Source organism: Saccopteryx bilineata, chromosome 6 (genome assembly GCF_036850765.1).
Source record: "Saccopteryx bilineata isolate mSacBil1 chromosome 6, mSacBil1_pri_phased_curated, whole genome shotgun sequence".
Lineage (NCBI taxonomy): Eukaryota > Metazoa > Chordata > Mammalia > Chiroptera > Emballonuridae > Saccopteryx > Saccopteryx bilineata.
The window spans coordinates 201,422,394-201,443,128 of NC_089495.1; the positions used below are offsets into that span (position 1 = coordinate 201,422,394).

Here is a 20,735-nt window from a genome sequence, read left to right on the forward strand (position 1 = left end):
ACGCCCTCCCCCCCCAGCACCAGGGAAGTAAGCCAGTTGCCACGGGAGAGTAGGGCAAAGGTGTACTCACAGAGACACGGGGGACTTCCACTTCCATGTGGGAATCCCTCAGTGCCTCAGCTGCTGGGAGCTGTGTCACGGCCCCGCCTGTACCCGCCCCCTCCACCCCCGTTACCTGCTCCTGGCTCGGGTCTCCTCCCCCTCCATGTCGAGACCCCTACCCTCTCCTTTCAGCCCTTTCCTCTCTGGAGCAAAAACAAATCTCCTTTTCTTTTTTTTTTTTTTTACAAGTAAATTTATTTATTTATTTATTTTTTTTTTTAAGTATTTTTTTAATTTTTTTATTTATTTTTTTTATTTTATTTATTCATTTTTAAAGAGGAGAGAGAGACAGAGAGGGAGAGAGAGAGAGAGAGAAGGGGGGAGAAGCAGGAAGCATCAACTCCCATATGTGCCTTGACCAGGCAAGCCCAGGGTTTCAAACCGGCGACCTCAGCATTTCCAGGTCGACACTTTATCCACTGCACCACCACAGATCAGGCTATTTATTTATTTGAATTTTATTTATTTATTCATTTTAGAGAGGACAGGGAGAGACAGAGAGAGAGACAGAGAGAGAGGAGAGACAGAGAGAGAGAAGGGGGGGAGGAGCTGGAAGCATCAACTCCCATATGTGCCTTGACCAGGCAAGCCCAGGGTTTCGAACCAGCGACCTCAGCATTTCCATGTTGACGCTTTATCCACTGCGCCACCACAGGTCAGGCACAAATCTCCTTTTCTGCCAAACCATGTAGCGGCCGGGTTTACTGTCCTGACTTCCCGCTGTCCTGACAGTGTACTGACTTTTCTGGTGGTTGGAGAAGTTCTGTCATTTCTGATAATTTGTGGGAGCAGAATATTTGCAGCCAGGACTTTCCCGAAGAGTCTCGGAGACCTGTGAGGCTGAGTGAGTCATCAGACTGAGGCACCGGGGAACCGGTCCCCAAGCGCCGGGCCTGGGATTTCCGTTGACCCTGGGCAGCCCTGAGGCCGGGCACACCTTGGGTCACCCCCTTCCGCTCCCCTCCCTGAGCCTGACTAACTTCCTGTGCGGGGAATGGGATAACGGCTCCATCTCCTCCCGAGGCGGTTGTTAGAGATCGATGACAAAATGCCTATGCCATGCGTGCTTTGCCCAATATTTGGCAAATAATAAGGGAAAGTTGCACAAAAGAATCTTCACTAGTTACACTTTACGGTCATACAGTTTTGTAATCTGAGCTTCATGGATCGTGCGTGTGTGTGTTACATGGGAAAGACACGCTTCTTCAGTAAATCAAATTAATAGCAAGAGAATACATATTTTTTGCATGGAGTAGCAGGAAGTACCATGAGAAGTCTATCATTTTTGCTAGAGAACAAAGTATATGTCCACACAAAAACTTGTGTGTGAATATTCATAGAAACCTTATTCACAATGGCCCCAAGCTGTGAGCAACCCAGATTTTCACCAACCGGTGAGAAAATAAATTGTTATATCCTCACAGTGGAATACTATTCAGCAGTGAAAAGGAACTACCGGTCCGGTCCATTAATTAACATAAATGAATCCCAAAAAACATGCCAAATGGGAGAAGCCAGGCACGAGAGAGTAAATAGTACATGACCTAGTCGTATGAAATTTGGAACAGGCAAAGGAACCTGAATCTGTAAAACCCAGATCAGGGTTGTCTGGGCTGAAAGGCAGGCAGAAGGCCTTCACCGAAAATAGGCACAAGTAAACATTGGCTAAAATTACTTTCATTTTGCACTTTATTTTTATTTTTAACCATTTTAAGATTGTATTTATTGATTTTAGAGAGAGGAGAGAGAGAAGGGGGAGTGGAACAGAAGCATCAACTCATAACAGTTGTTTCTCGTATGTGCCTTGACCAGGCAAGCCCAGAGTTTCGAACCCGCAACCTCAGCTTTCCAGGTCGATGCTTTACCCACTGCGCCGCCACAGTTCGGGCAAAAATGTAGGCATTTTTGTGTATATATAAAGTAAACGAGAATGGGTTTTTAAATATGAGAACAAAAGACTGTCATGGTGGTCCATGTGAAGTCCAGAGGCCAGAGGAAGGGGCCCCAGGCCAGCTGGGAACCGTGGGATAAGTCAGGGACTGGAGTGGATAGAGTTCTGATTGCAGCACTGCCAGAGTCTGAGGGGAGCCTGGGTGGGACGCCCACAGGAGACGTGGGGGGCGGAGCAGGGGCCAGGATTGGGAGGAAAGCAGGTCATGTTCCGAGCACTGCAGATGAGTATCTCTGGGCGGGGCTCAGGGGCCCTGAGGGGTGAACGCACTGACTGCAGCTCTAAGATGCGGCCAGGACAGGGAGCCAAGACAAGGCCAAGACCCACCCTCGCATGTCGTGGCTTGTGGGGAAACGGGACAGCCTTCTCGGGCCAGTTGGGGATGGCATGGAGGGACTTTGGGGGAGGGTGCAGCCGTCCCTCATGACCCCCTCCTACATGCACTCTCCTCACCTGTTTGTCCCTTCTCCTAGATTTGTCTGAAGGTGGGGGATTTGTAACCAAGTGACAAAAGATCTGACCCGTCTGGTATGAATTCTGCTCTGAAGTTCCCTAGCAGTGTGACCCTGGACAGGTTGCTTAACCTTGTTGAGCCTCAATCTCTTTCCCGGTAAAGCGGGAAATAATATCCTTTTTGTAGGCATGTGACTGCCCACTCTCTCCCTTCCTAAAAAATGCAATTAGCAATTTTCCTGCTACTTTGTAATGTGCCCATATTGTGGACGGAAGGGGATGGGGTAGAGTGTGGCTCTTGGGCACCCCAGAATGAAGAATCCCTTTATTTAAGCTCAAGGGCTCCATGGGTCTGGGTACACTGGTCGCTCCACTGGTCGCTTGAGCATCTTAAACGGGAGGCACCTTGCAGGTCCTAGAGGCAGCTGGCTTCCGGGAAAGCAGACTGGGCTGGGAATTGAATGAATTTTTCCTCCCTAATTCTCTGGGTGACCTTGGGCGACCCCTAGTGGGGAAGTGTCAACACACCATCCTGGCACAATGGTAACCTGCAACATACGAATTTTTTTTTTTTTTTTTTTTAAGATATGAACTGTGACTCAGTCCGTATTTTTGTTCGATATCCGAGTGAAATTCCCAGATACGAGTTGTGATTTGGGAAGCTGCCACTAGTTGGCATGTTGGCGCACGGGTTCAGTATCGGTGGCACAATACCAGCATCTCGTTCTTTCTCACGTGTTACCGGCAGAATCAAGTTGAATCTTGTATGCTGTACTTGTTCTTGCATCATTTTTGCACTTTTTACTAACTTTTTTTGTGTGCTATCATGGGGCTGAAGAAAGTGAGTGTAAAGGACAGTGGTGAGAAGAAAAAGAGAATGATGTCGATAGAAGTAAAGCAAGAAATAGTAGAAAAACATGAGCGTGTTGTATGAATGATTGAACTGGCAAAGATATAGGACTGCAATACATCTACAATTTGTAACTTCCTTAAACAAAAGGATGCCATCAAAAGCACAAATCCAGTGCTTTTGTGGTTCCGGAAAGGAACTACAATTCTGTCCCAAATAAGGGAAAATATCCATGAAGAAATGGAGAAGTGCCTGACCAGGCAGTGGCGCAGTGGATAGAGCATTGGACTGGGATTCGGAGGACCCAGGTTCGAGACCAGATGAGCGAGGACTCATCTGGTTTGAGCAAAAAGCCCACCAGCTTGGACCCAAGGTCGCTGGCTCCAGCAAGGGGTTACTCGGTCTGCTGAAGGCCCGCGGTCAAGGCACATATGAGAAAGAAATCAATGAACAACTAAGGTGTTGCAACAAAAAACTAATGATTGATGCTTCTCATCTCTCTCCGTTCCTGTCTGTCTGTCCCTGTCTATCCCTCTCTCTGACTCTGTCTCTGTAAAAAAATAAAATAAAATAAAATAAAATAAATAAAATTAAAATAAAAAAGAAATGGAGAAGTTTCTGCTGGTGTGGGTGAAAGAGAAAGAGCTGGCAGGAGATACAGTGATGGAGACTGTAATATGCGAAAAGGCACATGTTATTTACGGCGACTTGAAGAAGAAAGAACCATCCACCTCAAAAGAAGCAGCAGAAGATAGGTTTAAGGCAAGTCACAGCTGGTTTGAAAATTTGAAGAAGAGATCTGGCATCCACTCGGTGGTGAGGCATGGTGATGCTGCGAGTGCTGACGTTAAGGTAGCTGAGGAGTACATCGCACGTTTTGCTGCGCTTATTGCAAAGGAAGGCTACATCCCCCAACAAGTGTTCAACTGTGACGGAACAGGATTGTTTTTTTTTGTTTTTTTTTTTTTTTATTATTCATTTTTAGAGAGGAGACAGAGAGAGAGACAGAGAGAGAGAAGGGGGAGGAGCTGGAAGCACCAACTCCCATATGTGCCTTGACCAGGTAAGCCCAGGGCTTTGAACCAGCGACCTCAGCATTTCCAGGTCGACGCCCCATCCACTGCGCCACCACAGGTCAGGCGGAACAGGATTGTTTTGGAAAAAAATGCCCCAGAGAACTTTCATCACCACAGAGGAGAAGAAGCTGCCAGGCCATAAACCCATGAAGGACCATCTGACCCTTGCATTGTGTGCAAATACTAGCGGTGACTGTAAAGTAAAGCCACTGCTAGTGTATCATTCCAAAAATCCTCGAGCCTTTAAAACCCATAAGATTCTTAAAGAAAAACTGCAGGTTATGTGACGCAGCAATGCTAGGGCATGGGTTACACAGCAGTTTTTTATTGAATGGGTAAATCTCATCTTTGGTCCTGCAGTGAAGAAATATCTTCAAGAAAATAAACTCTCGATGAAAGCATTACTAATCCTTGAAAATGCTCCAGCCCACCCACCTGGTCTTGCAGATGACATTCTCGATGAGTTCAAATTCATGAAAGTCCTCTGCCTCCCACTCAACATGACTTCAGTCTTGCAACCTATGGATCAGCAGGTCATTTCCAACGTTAAAAAGCTTTACACAGGCCTGACCTGTGGTGGTGCAGTGGATAAAGTGTAGACCTGGAAATGCTGAGCTCGCTGGTTCAAAACCCTGGGCTTGTCTGGTCAAGGCACGTATGGGAGTTGATGCTTCCTGCTCCTCCCCCCTTCTCTCTCTGTCTCTCTCCTTCTCTCTCTCCTTTCTAAAATGAATAAGTAAAATAAAAAAAATAAAAAAAAAAAAGCTTTACACAAAGTACTTGTTCTGCCGCTGCTTTGAGGTGACTGAGAATACAATTCTAATCCTTTGAGAGTTTTTTTTTTTTTTGTATTTTCTGACGCTGGAAACGGGGAGAGACAGTCAGACAGACTCCTGCATGCGCCCGACCGAGATCCACCCAGCACGCCCACCAGGGGGCGATGCAGTGCCCCTCCGGGTCGTTGCTCTGTTGCGACCAGAGCCACTCTAGCGCCTGGGGCAGAGGCCAAGGAGCCATCCCCAGTGCCCAGGCCATCTTTGCTCCAATGGAGCCTCGGCTGTGGGAGGGGAAGAGAGAGACAGAGAGGAAGGAGAGGCGGAGGGGTGGAGAAACAGATGGGCGCCTCTTCTTTGTGCCCTGGCCGGGAATCGAACCCGGGACTTCTGCATGCCAGGCTGACACTCTACCACTGAGCCAACCGGCCAGGGCCTCCTTTGAGAGTTTTGGAAAGATCACTACATCGTGATATGTTTACTCATTATTGACTTGGCATGGCAAGAGGTTACAAGAAGAACCTTGAACTAGGCATGGAAAAAATTATGGCCTGATGTTGTTGCAGACAGGGACTTCGAAGGATTCGAACCAGAGACTGAGACTGAGGTAGAAGCGTTGGAGGAGATTGAGTCCCTCGGAAAGTTGATGGATCTGGAGGTAGATGAGGGTGACGTAAACGAGCTCATTGAGGAACATGAGGAGGAATTCTCAACTGAGGAGTTGAAGGAGCTACAGATGATGCAACATACGGAGCTTCTGCAAGAGATTAGTAGTGAAGAGGAGGTAGAGTCAGAGGAAGTGACTTCTACAAGTGAAATTAAAGACATGCTGGCAATGTGGGAGAAGCTTTCAAGTTTCATTGAAAAGAAACACCCAGAAAAAGTCAACTGGTCGTGCTTCAGCACTTTTTAATGACACTTGTTGGTCACATTTCTGTAACATTTTAAAAGGTAGGCAAAAGCAAACCTCTTTGGATAGATTTTTATTCACAAGTCCTTGCAAGTGAAAATGCCGAAAATACAGCCAAAAAGGCAAAAACAGGTGATGATTAAATGAAAAATACATAATGTTAAGCTTAGGTTAAGTTTAAAGTTAAGAAAGTGCATTTTTGGCCCTGGCCGGTTGGCTCAGCGGTAGAGCGTCGGCCTAGCGTGCGGAGGACCCGGGTTCGATTCCCGGCCAGGGCACATAGGAGAAGCGCCCATTTGCTTCTCCACCCCTCCGCCGCGCTTTCCTCTCTGTCTCTCTCTTCCCCTCCCGCAGCCAAGGCTCCATTGGAGCAAAAAGATGGCCCGGGCGCTGGGGATGGCTCTGTGGCCTCTGCCCCAGGCGCTAGAGTGGCTCTGGTCGCAATATGGCGACACCCAGGAGGGTCGCAACATGGCGACGCCCAGGATGGGCAGAGCATCGCCCCCTGGTGGGCAGAGCGTCGCCCCCTGGTGGGCGTGCCGGGTGGATCCCGGTCGGGCGCATGCGGGAGTCTGTCTGACTGTCTCTCCCTGTTTCCAGCTTCAGAAAAATGAAAAGAAAAAAAAAAAAAAAAAAAAAAAGAAAGTGCATTTTTTTACAATTAAGTTTTTGTTGTTTCATTTTAAGTAAAGAAAATGCAGTTTTAGTTTATATTTAGTGTTAAGAAAGTGCAGTTTTAGTTTACGTGTCTACAGTGCCTGCATCCCTTCCTCCCTCCCTCCTCCTCCGCCATTCACCTCCGTTAGCCACACTCGTCTGTCTCCAAAGTAAGAATACAGTACTAAATAACACTTTTTCCTTTTATTTCATACATATATTTTGTTATGCGTTGGTAAAGTATACACGTGTGTTTCTTAATTAAAAACATGTCTTTTTTAATAATTTAGGATGGTTTGGGAATGTTTCACGAGGCTGGGACAGATTAAATCTATTTCAGTTATTTTACATGGGAGAAATTTGTTTGATATACGAGTTGACTGACTTACGAGCTTGGTTACAGAACGAATTAAACTCGTCTTCAGGGTATCACTGTATATTTTTGCATGTGGCTTGCTTTTTATTCACTTGGGTGCAGTACTGATATTTATTTTGTGTGTGTGTGTGTGTGTGTGTCAGAGACAGAGAGAGAGACAGAGAAAGGGACAGACAGACAAGAAGAAGTGGCAGAGAAGGAGAGATGAGAAGCCTTAGTTCATTGATTGCTTCCTCATAGATGTCTTGATGGGGGTGGGTGGGAGAGGCTACAGCAGAGCTAGTGACCCCTTGCTCAAGCCAGTGACCTTTGGGCTCAAGCCAGTGACCCCGCACTCAGGCTGGATGAGCCCGCACTCAAGCTGCAGCCTTGGGGTTTTGAACCTGGGTCCTCTGCATTCCAGTCCAATGCTCTACCAATGCAGCTCCGCCTGGTGAGGCGTTATTTTTATTTTATATTATTGCATGCATGAAGTGGGCTTTGTTGGCCAGTAAGTCCAGGGTGTCTTGTTACTTACAGTGTTTCACTATTTACTGATGTAAATTTTTCCAGAGCTTGTGAATTCCTACCAGAATCCTCTTAACTGTATTTACATAACCAAAGTGTTTCTTTCTTAAAACCACTTTAAGATTACATTCAATACGGGTATTTTACAATTCATTTTGTGTAATAATATTTTAAAAAGTAGCATTTTCTGCCCTGGCCAGATAGATCCGTTGGTGCAGTGGTCCCCAACCCCCGGGACATTTGGTACTGGTCCGCAGAGAAAGAATAAATAACTTACATTATTTCTGTTTTATTTATATTTAAGTCTGAATGATGTTTTATTTTTAAAAAATGACCAGATTCCCTCTGTTACATCTGTCTAAGACTCACTCTTGACGCTTCTCTTGGTCCCGTGATACATTTATCCGTCCCCCCCTAAAGGCCGGTCCGTGAAACTATTTTCTGACATTAAACCGGTCCATGGCCCAAAAAAGGTTGGGGACCACTGGGCTAGAGCATCAGCCGGAAGCACAGAGGTTGCCAGTTAATCCTCGGTCAGGGTACATACAGGAGCAGATCGATGTTCCTGTCTCTCCCTTCCTTCCTCTCTGGCTAAAATCAATATATAAAAATAAATTTTAAAAAGTAGCATTTTTCCCATTAAAATAAAAATTTATTAAAACAAAAAACAAAAAACAAAAACTCCAGGGGGACCTAGTCCAAGGGTGTCCCCACACTATTGTGAGATCTACCTCCAAGAACTTGACCATAGGGAATATATTTTACTATAAATCTAAAATTTAGTATTGAATATTTAATCTATATTTTATATTTTGGTATTATTATTATTATTTTTTTAATTTATTCATTTTTAGAGAGGAGAGAGAAAGACAGAGAGAGAGAAGGGGGGAGGAGCTGGAAGCATCAACTCCCATATGTGCCTTGACCAGGCAAGCCCAGGGTTTCGAACCGGCGACCTCAGCATTTCCAGGTCGACGCTTTATCCACTACACCACCACAGGTCAGGCCTATTTTGGTATTATTGATTGATTGATGCGAGAGGGGGAGAAGGGGAAGAGAGCAAGAGAAAAAAGCATTTATTTATTGTTCCACTTTAGCTGTGCACACATTCATTAGTTCCCATATGTGCCCTGAGTGGGGATCAAACTCAGACCTTAGATTTTGGGATAACACTTTAACTGACTGAGCTAACCAGCCAGGGCCTTTAATCTGTGCTTTAATTGGAAAAATCAATTTTTCTCTGTAATATATTCTAACTCCTTATATCAGAATGCTATTAGCTTTGTATATTTTTTTAGTCACACATTGATAACATCGGAAGCATTATAAATAGAAGCTATATTAATCATCTACTCAATCCTGTTCTATTCCCTTCAGGGTAAAAAAAAAAAAAAAAAAAAAAAGTAGCATTTTCTGTGTACCAGATGTTGTTCTGTATATTTGGTAGCCATAGCCTTATTTAATCCTCATAACAACTCTATGAGGTGGGTATCATAATCCCCTTCTATGGACGAGAAACTGAGTCTCAGAGATGTTAAATAGCACGCTCAAGTTCACACAGCTAATAAATGGCAGAACTAGGACTGTAGTCTAATTTTGTTCTTTTAATTCTCCTAGTGTGTCACTTCTGACCTCTAAATTATTTCTCCAGAACTTTCCATGTAGAATTGGGATGCATCTTATGTACTTGCGTATCTTACTCATAAGCCAATAGGTATGAAACTAGTGGCAGAACTTGACCCAACTTAACCTCGGGTTTGAACCCCAGTTCTTCTTCAGGGTGACCCGGGGTTCCCAAAGCTTCTTCTTTTTTTTTTTTTTTTTTTTGCATTTTTCTGAAGCTAGAAACAGGGAGAGACAGTCAGACAGACTCCCGCATGCGCCCGACCGGGATCCACCCAGCACGCCCACCAGGGGCGACGCTCTGTCCACCAGGGGGCGATGCTCTGCCCATCCTGGGCGTCGCCATGTTGCGACCCTCCTGGGTGTCACCATGTTGCGACCAGAGCCACTCTAGCGCCTGGGGCAGAGGCCACAGAGCCATCCCCAGCGCCCGGGCCATCCTTGCTCCAATGGAGCCCTGGCTGCGGGAGGGGAAGAGAGAGACAGAGAGGAAGGTGCGGCAGAGGGGTGGAGAAGCAAATGGGCGCTTCTCCTATGTGCCCTGGCCGGGAATCGAACCCGGGTCCTCCGCACGCTAGGCCGACGCTCTACCGCTGAGCCAACCGGCCAGGGCCCCAAAGCTTCTTCTGTAAAAGGGGGAGAGGGGTGTTGCGCCCTGGCCGGGTAGCTCAGTTGGTTAGAGTGTTGTCCTGATACGCTACAGTTGCAGGTTTGATCCCTGGTCAGGGCACTTACAAGAATCAACCAATGGGTGAATAAGTGGAACAACAAATCAATGTTTTTCTCTCTCCCTCTCTTCCTGCCTGCCTCCCTCTCTTTCTCTCTCTCTAAAATCAAATTTAAAAAATTAAATTGGGGAGTCATCTGAAGAATTGAGTTGTTTACAGTTCTTTCCTCAGATTTATTTTGATGTGCAAAATACATCCTGGAATATTCCCCTCCCCACCACACTTTACACAGATCCACTGTAAAATGTTTCCTTTGGCTCCTTGAAAAATGTATGTACAATGCCTTGAACAACCATACTCTGGTTTTCAAATCCTATGCATGTTTAACAAGGTCACAAATTGGGCGATAGCTCTCATTCTGTTTCGTCCCCACCCCTGCACACGCACAGTGAACATTAAGTTCATTGCATCACATGGTAGTCCACAGCATGCATCCGTCACATTTCACTATTCATTCCCCTCGTGACAGTCTCAGAGGTTCCCTCCAGCGACCTGCTGCCATCGGCCCATCAGTGAACACGCTGCCCTGCCCTGCCCTGCACGGCTGTGTTTCCCGTCACTCACCGCAGGGGCAGTCAGCGCTCTCCTGCCTGGTGTCCCTTTCCCGTCTGTCTCCTCTCCCGGTGTGTGTGCGTCCCCTTCCTCTCTGCATCTTTGCCCGTGTTTGGTATCAGCCATCTCTCCCACGTCTGGCAATCTGATGAGTCTAAAGGGTCTCTCTTGTTTCTGATTGGCTCTCTGAATACCAGGGAGGTTGATCTATTGTACTTGGTTGAAATTTCCCTTTTGTGAATTTTTTTTTTTTTTTTTTTTTTTTTTTTTTTTTTACAGAGGCAGAGATAGACAGGGACAGACAGACAGGAACAGAGAGAGATGAGAAGCATCAATCATCAGTTTCTCGTTGTGCGTTGCGACTTCTTAGTTGTTCATTGATTGCTTTCTCACATGTTCCTCGACCGTGGGCCTTCAGCAGACCGAGTAACCCCTTGCTGGAGCCAGCGACCTTGGGTCCAAGCTGGCGAGCTCTTTGCTCAAGCCAGATGAGCCCGCGCGGGACCTCGGAGTCTCGAACCTGGGTACTTCTGCATCCCAGTCCGACGCTCTATCCACTGCGCCACCGCCTGGTCAGGCTGTGAATTTCTTATGTATAAGCTTTGCCCATTCACCTATCAGATTCTCCAACTTCTTGTAATATTTTAGATATTAATTCCTTGCTTTATTCTAATGCAGCAAAAATCCACCCTTTAAAAAAAATGAGTCTTAACCGAGAGCGGTCACATCCCCCTGCCAGAGTTCCCTCACGCCCCTTCTACAGGTGGTTTTTCTTCCTCCTCTGGCCCCTGGCGGTCACTGAGCTGTTTTCTGCCCTGTAGTTTTTGCCATATCCAGACTGTCATATAAGTGGAATCATAGAATATAGTGTTTTGAATATGCTTTTTTCTTTTAGCATAACGACTTTGAGGTTCATTCATATTGTATACCTATAGGTAGTGGTTACTTTTTAAAAAGTTATTGATTGACTTTAGAGAGGAGGAGAGAGGAAGGGGGAGAGAGAGAGAAAGGGAAGCACTTGTTTGTTGTACCACTGAGTTGTGCACTCACTGGTCACTTCCCGGATGTGCTTTGATTGGGGATCGAACCCGCAACCTTGGCATTTCACTTTTGGAATGATGCTCTAACAGAGCTAATTGGCCAGAGCCAGTTGGCCACCTTTTTAAAATTTTTTAATTGATTGATTTTAGAAAGGAAGGGGAGACAGACAGACAGAAACATCCAGCTGTTCCTGTAAGTGCTCTGACTGGGGATCAAACCAGCAGTCTCTGCGCATTAGGACGACGCTCTAACCAACCAAGTTATCCGACCAGGGCTTGGTTACTTTTTATGGATGAGGATGAATGTGACCATTTGTGTATACAAGTTTTTTGTGTGGATGTCTGCTTTTATTTTCTCGGGTGTATACCTGGGAGTGGAATTGCTGGGTCATATGGTAAGTCTGTGTTTAACCTTCTGAGGAGCTCCCAGACACTTCCCAAGCAGCTGCACCATGTTACATTCCCACCAGCAGCATGTGAGGGTCCCACCGTGTTTTCTGTTATTAGTATTGGCATTGCCGTCCATCTCCCAGTGCCTAATGATGGTGAGCGCCTTCGCGTGTGCTGATTGGCCACGTGCTTGTCTTCTTTGGAGCAATGTCTTTCACATCCTTTGCCCATTTTTAAATAGGGTTCTTTCTCTTTATTTGTGAGAGTTCTTTATGTACAAGTCTCTTATCAGATCTAGAATTTGCAAATGTTCAATTTTTACTTTGTGTGGATCACTATTCAAATGTTGTTGTGTCTTGTACTTTCACCCAGATTTCCAAAAGGCTTGTGTTTGCCTCTTACCCTTACTTGTTAGTTAAACTTTATACCTAGTTAACAATTATTTATATGAAATGATCTCTGTTGAAATAACCAGCGTGGTTCCTGTCCCCTGATTGAATCCTATGCCGGGTTTTTTTTTGCCTGACATGTTGGTGGCGCTTGTCCATGTGGATGCATGGAGCTGTGGTTCCTTGTCATGTGTCTGGCCTGTTGGCGGGCAGGGTGGGTTGTCTCCAGTGTGGGGCTGTCAGAGCGGTGCTGCTGTGACCGTTCTGGCACCCGCCGTTGGGTGAACACGTGCGCCCCCTTCTGTTGGGTGTGTGCACACGAGGAGGGGAATCACGGAGTTCTGGGGTAGGGGTCTGTTCAGCGTCAGCCAAAGCGGTGGTACCTGTTTACACCCCTCCTGCATGTGCAAGAATTCTAGCTGCTGCCCAGTCTCACCCTTACCAGTTCTTTCATCGTCGCCCCTTCCGTCTATGTCAGCCCCATTCCAAGTCAAGTCCCTCTGCTTTCTCCACTGACCTGTCACCTTTGTCAGGTAACAAGTTCCACCGTTTCTGGACTCTCCATTCCGCTGATAAATTTACCCCACCACCAGCGTCCCTAACAACATGCTCCCACCTTCTTCCGGGAAGGCCTTTGGTGCAGAATGACCCGTGATCCTAGCGTCAGGCTGACTGCCCCCATAGAAGGCCGCAGGACCAAGCCAGGCCCCCACCCGCTACCTGACATGTGCTGGGGCCAGGTGGGATGCGTCCAGTCCTGGCCTGAGCCCGCAGAGGGTCCAGAAGGCAGGGCCCAGCCCCCTCTCCGTGCCCCACACACTAGGTGACCTCAGGCAGCCCCTGCTCTTCCTGGCTGTGTTCATTCAGCTAGTGTTTCTGCCCCTCCCCCTCAGCCCAGGCCCTGTTGTCAGTGTGGTCCTCATTCGGTTTAATGGGGATCCCAGCCCCGCCGCCTTGTTGCATGGGGGACAGAGGACATAGGAAGCTGTGGCCTGCTGCGCTGCTGGTCACGTGGCTGAAGTGTCACCCCCCGGTCTCGGAGTGTGCAGTCCAGAGCACCCTGGTGGCTGCCTGGAGCTGACCCCAGGAGTCTGTTAACCCCGTTCATTTCCCACTCCATCCCTGAGCTACTGGGACGCGCCCGCCTCAGTTTCCAAAGTCTCCGTTTTTTCAGGAGCACCGAGGTGTCCCTAGAGACCCAGGCACTAGTCCTGAAGGCCATGTGACCTTGACCCCTGTTCCCTGCAGAGGCCCAGGACCCCCCACCTGGATTTCCTATGGTGATTCCTGTGGGTCCTCCCCACCCTGACCTCTCCCTCCTGGGAGGGGGGTCTCCCTCAGCACCTCCGTCCACTCCCCCCTGCTGGGCTAGTCTCAGCTGAACACTGGGCGTGGGGCGTGGCGGGGAGGGTGAGGCAGCCATGGAGATGGGAGAGCACGGGAGGGTTTGGGGCCCAGGGGACCGCTATGTCACAGACCACAGACACACAGACCCAAGGCAGTGCTCAGCCTTCTATTGGAGACCCCGCCGCCCCGGGACGAGCCGCCCCTGCAGCACCCTCAGGGCCGCTCCCAGAGGGGGCCGGCAGGGCGGAGGGCAGGGGCTGGCATCCTCTCCTCTGAGAAGGGACCTGGTGAGGTTTGTGTGTTGTGGCAGTGACTGGGGAAGGGTTTTCACGCCCTGCATGGATTGCACGTGACATGGGCTCCCAGAGCAGGACACAGGGTCCTTCCTGTGGGGACGGCCCTGGAATGGGCAGGTGACAGTCGAGGCTGGGGCTTTCCTGTGGGGCCTTCCCATGGGGCCTCCAGGCCCCGCCCCCAGCTGACCCTTTCTGGTGGGAGGGTCACAGTGGGCATGTCTGTCTGACGTTGCCTGTGTGACTCTTGCCTGGCCCTGTTCTCTCCTGTTTCCTCCACTGGGATCTGGGCCTCTAAACCCTCAGAGGGAGGCTCCCAGGGGTGCGGAGCTGGTGCGGACGGTGTGGGGAGCAGGTGGCTGGGCCGGGCCGGGGCACGGGGGGCCTGGGGCTAGTCGTCTTTGTCCTTGGCGCCATGTTTGAGGATACGGGTGAACTCCACATAGTTGAAGTTGCCTTTCTTGTCAATGGGTGCCTCGCGGTACATCTCGTCCACTTCCTCGTCAGTGAAGCGGTCGCCCATGGTGGTGAGCAGCTCCCGAAGGTGGTCCTCGTGGATAAAACCTGGGGGCGGGGCCGAGGTCTGTGAGACACAGGAGCTCAGTCCTGGGACACAGCCAGTATCCCCTAGCCCTCTGCCCTGCCCGTCCTTGTTTTAAGAGCATGAGCCCCAGCGTTCTACACCTGAGTTTGAATGTTGATCCCCTTCTTCCTAGCTGTGTGACTTTGGGCAAGTTACATACCCTCTCTGTGCCTGTTTGAACTGGAAAATGGGGATGAGAATAATGTTAACCTGATAGGGGACTGGGAAGGTAGTCAGGAAAATGTTTTGAGCACACTTAGGCTCGGGGACGGCCTGCCCCCCCCCCCCAAAAAAAAACACAACAGAAATGACCGCTGCCAGCCTCATTCTGGTCGGGCCCTGGGCACACTAGCTGTGGGTGGGGAAGTCCTTCTGCAGAGTGAGGGTGGGGCTGGTTTCCGCGCCTGGCTGGCCAGAGGGCCTGGAAGGGTTTCTGGAAAGGTCTGAAGCAGAGGCAGTGTGTTGGGCCAACAAGTGAACTAAGTGGGAAGCCTCAGTGGACGTGGGCCATTTGGGTTTAGTGTCTGCGAGGAGAGCAGCGTGCCCTTACAGTTCTGGTGCCCGAAGCCAGCAGATGGGTGATTCCTGCTCTGGCCCCAAAGCCCCAGGACAGCCCAGCCGCACATACATCCCCAGGTGAGGGGCCCAGCCCCAACCCGCGGGCCGCCAGCAGCCGGCCCACCTGAGGCCTCCTCGTCGAAGCAGGCGAAGGCGTTGCGGATGACATCCTCCGGGTCTGTGCCGTTCAGCTTCTCCCCAAACATGGTCAGGAACATGGTGAAGTTGATGGGCCCAGGGGCCTCGCTCATCATGCCTTCCAGGTACTCGTCCGTGGGGTTCTTCCCTGTGGCGGGTGGGGCATTCGTGCCCGTTGTCACCGTCTGTCCCCTCCCTCCTCCCTGACCCACCCTTCACGGCCCAGTGTGGGCCTCCCCCCCCAGGAGTTAGGACGTCTTATAACTGTCAGGTATGGTGCTGGGCGTCCAGCTGTCTGATTGCCCCCTCCCTGGGCTTCTGCCGGGAGCCGTGATGAGCGTCCCCTCTGGGCTGGGTATGATGGGAAGTGCTCTCGGACACGTACCACCCTGAGGCCGGTGTCCCTGCACCCACTTCACAGGTGTGGAGCTTGAGGCACAGAGCTGAGGGGACTTTGGTCACACGGTAATGAGTGCAGCTGACATTCGAACCCAGGCAGACCCCAGATTCCAAGCCCAGTGTCAAAAGTGGTTAAAACAGTGAGGTTTGGTGTTACACAGGCGCTACACCTCAGTTTCCCCTGCCTCTTAGGAGAATTATGAAGATGATGAAGGCAGAGGTTGTAAAATGCACGCAATGATTAGCACACATATTCAAATCTCAGCTCTACCACTTAGTAGCTGTGTGACCTTGGGCAAATTACTTAATATCTCTGAGCCTGTTTCCTCATCTGTAAAGTGGGAATAAGTCACATCTGCCCACCAGGACTGCTTTGAAGTTTAAGATGGCAAAGATGCAAGCTGTGATACCTGCAGAGCTGCTTGTGGTCATTTTGTGCTGCTCTTGTTTTTAATCTGAGGGTGATGTTCTCAACAAGGCCATGAGCTGCGGCTGGGCCGGGGGTCATCTGCCCAGACACCAGGACCGTCATCAAGTCTCTGGGCTGAGGGCCCCGGTGTAGGCTGCTCCTCATCAGTGGGAGGAGTCATCATGTTCCTGTCTCCTCTGAGCTGGGCTCACCCTGCTGTGTCCCCAGGGATGGCTCAGGCCCCGGAGGAGCAGGAGCTGGGACATTAGGACCCACAGCCCCGCCCTGCCTCAGGCCTCAGGCCTCCTCCCTGCTGGGGGGCCTCCTTGGGGAGGGAGCCTTCCACTCAGTCTGGCTGGAAGCTGGGAGTGGTTTGGTGCCCAGCGTGGGGAGCTCATGTCAGCCTTCCCCACCAGACGCCGTGGGGGTCCACATTGAGGGCCGTGGTCACCAAGTGGGGCCACCCAGCTGTGAGGGGCAGTGCCAGGGAATGACACAGGCCGATGGGGCCCCAGAGCTTTGAGGTTTGACCCCCACAGACTGCTTCCTCTGCTGCCAGAAGTTCCCCTCTTCCGCAGCCGGAGTCTGGCCCCGGTGATCTCACCTGGGTAGAGGGGGCGCGGGGCCTGGGGCTGCGAGTGGTTGTCTGGCCAGCGCACGAGGAGGGCTGGGGCCAGGGCCACAGGCTGGTGTGGGCTGTCTGGAGGACTGGCCTCTAGGCCTCAGTTTCCCCATCTGAGCAATGGTGGCTTGTACTTGATTCCTGAGCCCTTTCAGCTCTGGGGAAGTCATGAGTCAGAGGCCCTGAGAGCCTCGTGTGGGTGATCTTTGAGCGAAGGAAGGGGCTGTGGCCTCCCCTCTAGGCCTCAGTTTCCCCATTCATACAATGGAAAGTTTAGCAGTTCAGGCTTCCTTTTAGTTGCTGACCCCTTTCTTTAAATGAAATGGTACCAGGCAGCCCAACCCACATGTTGGCCTGAGGCAGTCCTGCCCTGGCGTGAGCCTGTCTGGGTTCATATCCAGCGCCAAACTGCTCCGTGCCTTAGTTTCCCTATCTGTCAATGGAGAAAGCGATGGCAGCTACTCCCCAGGGTGGCCCCTACTTGTCGCCGCATGGGCAGGGCCCTGGCCCGCCCAGACCCCACCCAGCCCTGGCCCTGCTCACCCAGCGAGGCCAGCATGTCATGCAGATCTTCCTTGTCAATGAAGCCGTCGCGGTTCTGGTCGATCATATTGAAGGCCTCCTTAAACTCCTGGATCTGGGACTGGTCAAACATCGCAAAGACATTGGAGGTGGCCCGCTGTGGCCGCTTCTTGGTGGTCTTGGCCTTGGCCCGTTTACTGGACATCTTGGCTTCAGGTGGGTGGGGCTTCCCTGCAGGAGGTGGGTGTGGGGGGAGCGCCCGTGACCCTGGGGCAGGGGATCCTGCCGACCCCCCGGGTCTGCAAGCAGTGCCCCAGCCTGCCATTCTGGTGTCCCCCAGGCTTGGGGCTCCTGCCGCCCAGCTCGTCCCAAAGCAGACAAGCGAGGCCCTTAACCAGCTTCCTCTGTCCGAGGGAGTTTCCTGGTCTGGGAGCGGGACATGAGGAGGGCCCCGCAGCAGTGACTGACTGACTTAGTGCCCGAGAAGGCCCTGGAACGGCGCCAGGCACGGAGTAAGCCGTTTCTGCTGCGACTGTTGGGTACACTGCTTAGGGCTGGGTTCAGTGCCAGCCATTTTCATGCTTATCTACTTTAGTCCTCAATATCATTTACATGCTGTCCCTCTCTTTCCAAGTGAGGGGCGGGTTCCCTGCCACCCCCCAGCAGGAGGGAGCCGAGGGCAGCCCTGCATTCCTGACATTCCTCTCCCTCTCCCCATCCCTCTGCACTGCCCTCTCCACTCTGGAGGTCCTGGAAGGCCGCGCTCCGCGGTGTCCTCCCCGCAGCTGCCCACACTTGAGCAGCCCCTCGGTGGGTGGCTGACCCGACCTGGGCCCTAGTCCTCCTTCTCCTCAGTGCTTATAGGGCCGTGAGGCTCGCCCAGGCTGAGAAGCCCCAGCTCTTGTCACCCTGTGTAGCCCTGGCCTTGCCTCCAGCCAGTCTCTCCCACCCATAGAGACCAAGAACTGTACCTGTCACTTCACCTTGAAAGCCTCAAAGGTTCCTGCCACCGTCTGGAGCAGGTCTGGGCCCCCCAGCCTGGCGTTCAAGGCCCTTCTCCCTGGCTGCCCAGGGGCCCCTCACTGTGTGCTTCCTGATCTTGGTCCTGCCAAGCTGGACCTCTGGCTGGACCCTCGACACCCCAGGCTTCTTGGGCCCTCCCGGCTGTGCTTCCCTCTCCAAGCCTGATTTACACCAAGGCCCACAGTGGGGCTGACAGATGCGTGGTTTGTTTGGGTTTTTTTTTTTGGGGGGGCTGATGCTTGTTTATCCAATGACTGTGAGGGTAACTGTGGCTGGTCTGCTGCCCCCACTGGACAGCCCTGTCATGGCTTGTGGGGACTGTGCCCCCGAAGACTTAGTGCTGTGTGCCCTCAGCGGGGGCAGTTCTGGGCCTGGCCATGGCCCCAGGTTGCGGCCCCCTCTTCCTGCGTGCTGAGCCCCTTGGTCCAGGGCCTCCAGAAAGCCCTCTCTGCCTGTTTGTTTGTTTGTTTGATTTTAATACCCCAGATTGTGTGGCTGTGAGTGTCCCTCAAGCTGTCTCCAGACCTCTGTTCCATGGTCCTCTTCAAGTCATTCTTGGGGACTGGCACTTGATGCCTTAGATTCTGAGCGGGGATCCTACCCGTCCCTAGTCTGTCCCCAGGGCAACAGGTGCCTACAGTCATGAGACACTGGCTGCTGTGTCCCCCTCGGCTGGCACACCTGGCCCTCACAAGGTCCTGGGTGGGCACAGTCCTTCTCCCCCATGAGTGGGTGGTGTCGCCGGCAGGGAGTGCCACCCTCTCCTGTGGTTTAGTGCTTGTAGGGGCCCAGTCTTTCCCTGAGCCCAGTGTTCTCTGGGCACTGACTCACGGCACCCGCAGAAGGCGGCCAGAGGGAAGGGAGTCCCGCAGAGGCTGAGGGTCGGCATCACTGTGTCTGCAAAGCTCCGGGCAGACATGGCCGAGGCGGACACGGCCAGGAGCTCCCCCTGCGCTGACACGAGCTGGGTCCCTCCACCTTCATGGCTGCCCCCTCCCCGCCCTTTTCTGCCGAGGGGCGGTGACAGGGCTGCGTGCACAGAACTTTCCCGCTTGGCCATCCTGGCCATCTTGGGGAGCAGGGTGGAGAAGCGGGTGCCCCCACCATGCATTTAGAAGAACCGAGGCCTCAGGAGGGAAGTGGAGTGCCCATGAGAGTCCAGTAAGAAGCCAGGACCCCGGGCCAGGCTTGGGTCAGTGGGTGGCAAATGGCCTGGTGCCCTCCAGGTCTGAACACAGAAGGCTCATGGCGTGTCTGTGGCAGCGACGGCTCCGGGGGCCAGAGGCCGTTCTAGGCTTGGCTAAGGAACTGGGGTCAGAGACAGGCTGGGGAGCCATCACCTCCCCCCACTGGGAGTCCTTGGCTGGGCTGTAACTAGGTGTCCCCCCTCTGGTGCCTGAGACCCCACCCTAACCACAGACAAGGCCTGTATCCCCCATTCCCTCCCGGTCCCTGTAGCTGGAGGTGCTGGGTGCCTCCCTTGTGAACTCACCCCATCTCAGGCTGTTACCTGACTTTCCTGAGAGCAGTCTGAGTCCCGGGAGGGCTGCGAAAGGTCAGGGCTGGGATCTCTTGTCCAGGCTCCTGTGCTGAGCCCCGGGTGAGCCCACGGGGCCCTAGCAGACCTTCGCCCCCCAGCAGGCACAGAGGGGCAGAGGGCCCGGAGCCTTGAAGGCCCCCTTCATGGCACACGGCTTCTGTGCGTATGGTGGGTTTCCTGTCTGAGACGCACATGGGTCTACTGGACAGGGAACACCTGTGACCATCACCGACACCCCGGAGCAAAGGGACAGTGCCCGGACAGTCTTCCTTTGCCAGAGGACCACTGGTTCCCAGAGCCCAGAATAGTCTCCCGGCCAGGATCCCCGCAGAACCTGAGCCACGCCGCAGCCCCAAGCCCACCACGGCTCTCCCTGCTCAGACTCCCCGACATCCCCGTCCGTGGGGTCTGCCCAAGTTCCAGCACCGGCAGCCATACCGCCTACTCTGGACCACCCGGGCCGCCGGCCGGCACCCACCTGGTGCGGAGAAGGGGCGCGGGCTGCGCAGATCGGTGTGGAGCCGTGCGGAACCGTGCGGAACCCGGTGCGCAGCGCAGGGAGCGGAGCGGGACTGAGCGGGACGGAGCGGGGCGGGCGGGGCGCGGCACCCGGCCTTACAAGGCAGAAGAATGTGCGCACGGTGGGGGGCGGGCCGGCCGGGCGGGGCAGGCGCGAGGCCGGCCTTATTTGGCCTCCACCCACGGGCTGGGAGCCGGGAGCCATGGCGTGCTGGCGATCCCCACCCCACGCCCCCTTCCTGTGGTGGCGGTGTCCAGGGCCTCCCATCTCACTGCGGGCGGGGGAGGTGGTGGGTGGGATGGGGCCCGGACTGCCTGCGGAGGGGGTGTCACTGGGTCGCCCCTTCCTCTCCAGTGAGGCAGGCCGGTAGTCCAGCCCTGGACCTTACCCCCAAGGCCCCGCTA

At 52.2% G+C, this 20,735-nt stretch overlaps 1 protein-coding gene across 1 annotated transcript; it reads right to left on the reverse strand.

Annotated features, from left to right (window-relative positions):
- Positions 1 to 13,874: 13,874 nt before the first annotated feature.
- On the reverse strand, positions 13,875 to 20,417 carry MYL9 (myosin light chain 9). Its single transcript, XM_066236460.1, has 4 exons — positions 20,290 to 20,417; positions 17,270 to 17,479; positions 15,283 to 15,444; positions 13,875 to 14,581 (listed from the first exon to the last, which is right to left on the reverse strand). Exons 2-4 carry the CDS (start codon positions 17,451 to 17,453, stop codon positions 14,409 to 14,411), a joined length of 519 nt encoding a protein of 172 aa, XP_066092557.1. The 5' UTR covers positions 17,454 to 17,479; positions 20,290 to 20,417; the 3' UTR covers positions 13,875 to 14,408.
- Between the last annotated feature and the right edge of the window lie 318 nt (positions 20,418 to 20,735).

Bases quoted from the DNA above. Each gene is read 5' to 3' on its own strand.
- MYL9 (XM_066236460.1), bottom strand. From the start codon at position 17,453: ATGTCCAGTAAACGGGCCAAGGCCAAGACCACCAAGAAGCGGCCACAG. The intron at 15,445-17,269 runs GTGAGCAGGGCC...CACCCGCCACAG, and splicing joins TGACATGCTGGCCTCGCTGG to GGAAGAACCCCACGGACGAG. The intron at 14,582-15,282 runs GTGGGCCGGCTG...CCCCGCCCCCAG, and splicing joins CTTCGACGAGGAGGCCTCAG to GTTTTATCCACGAGGACCAC.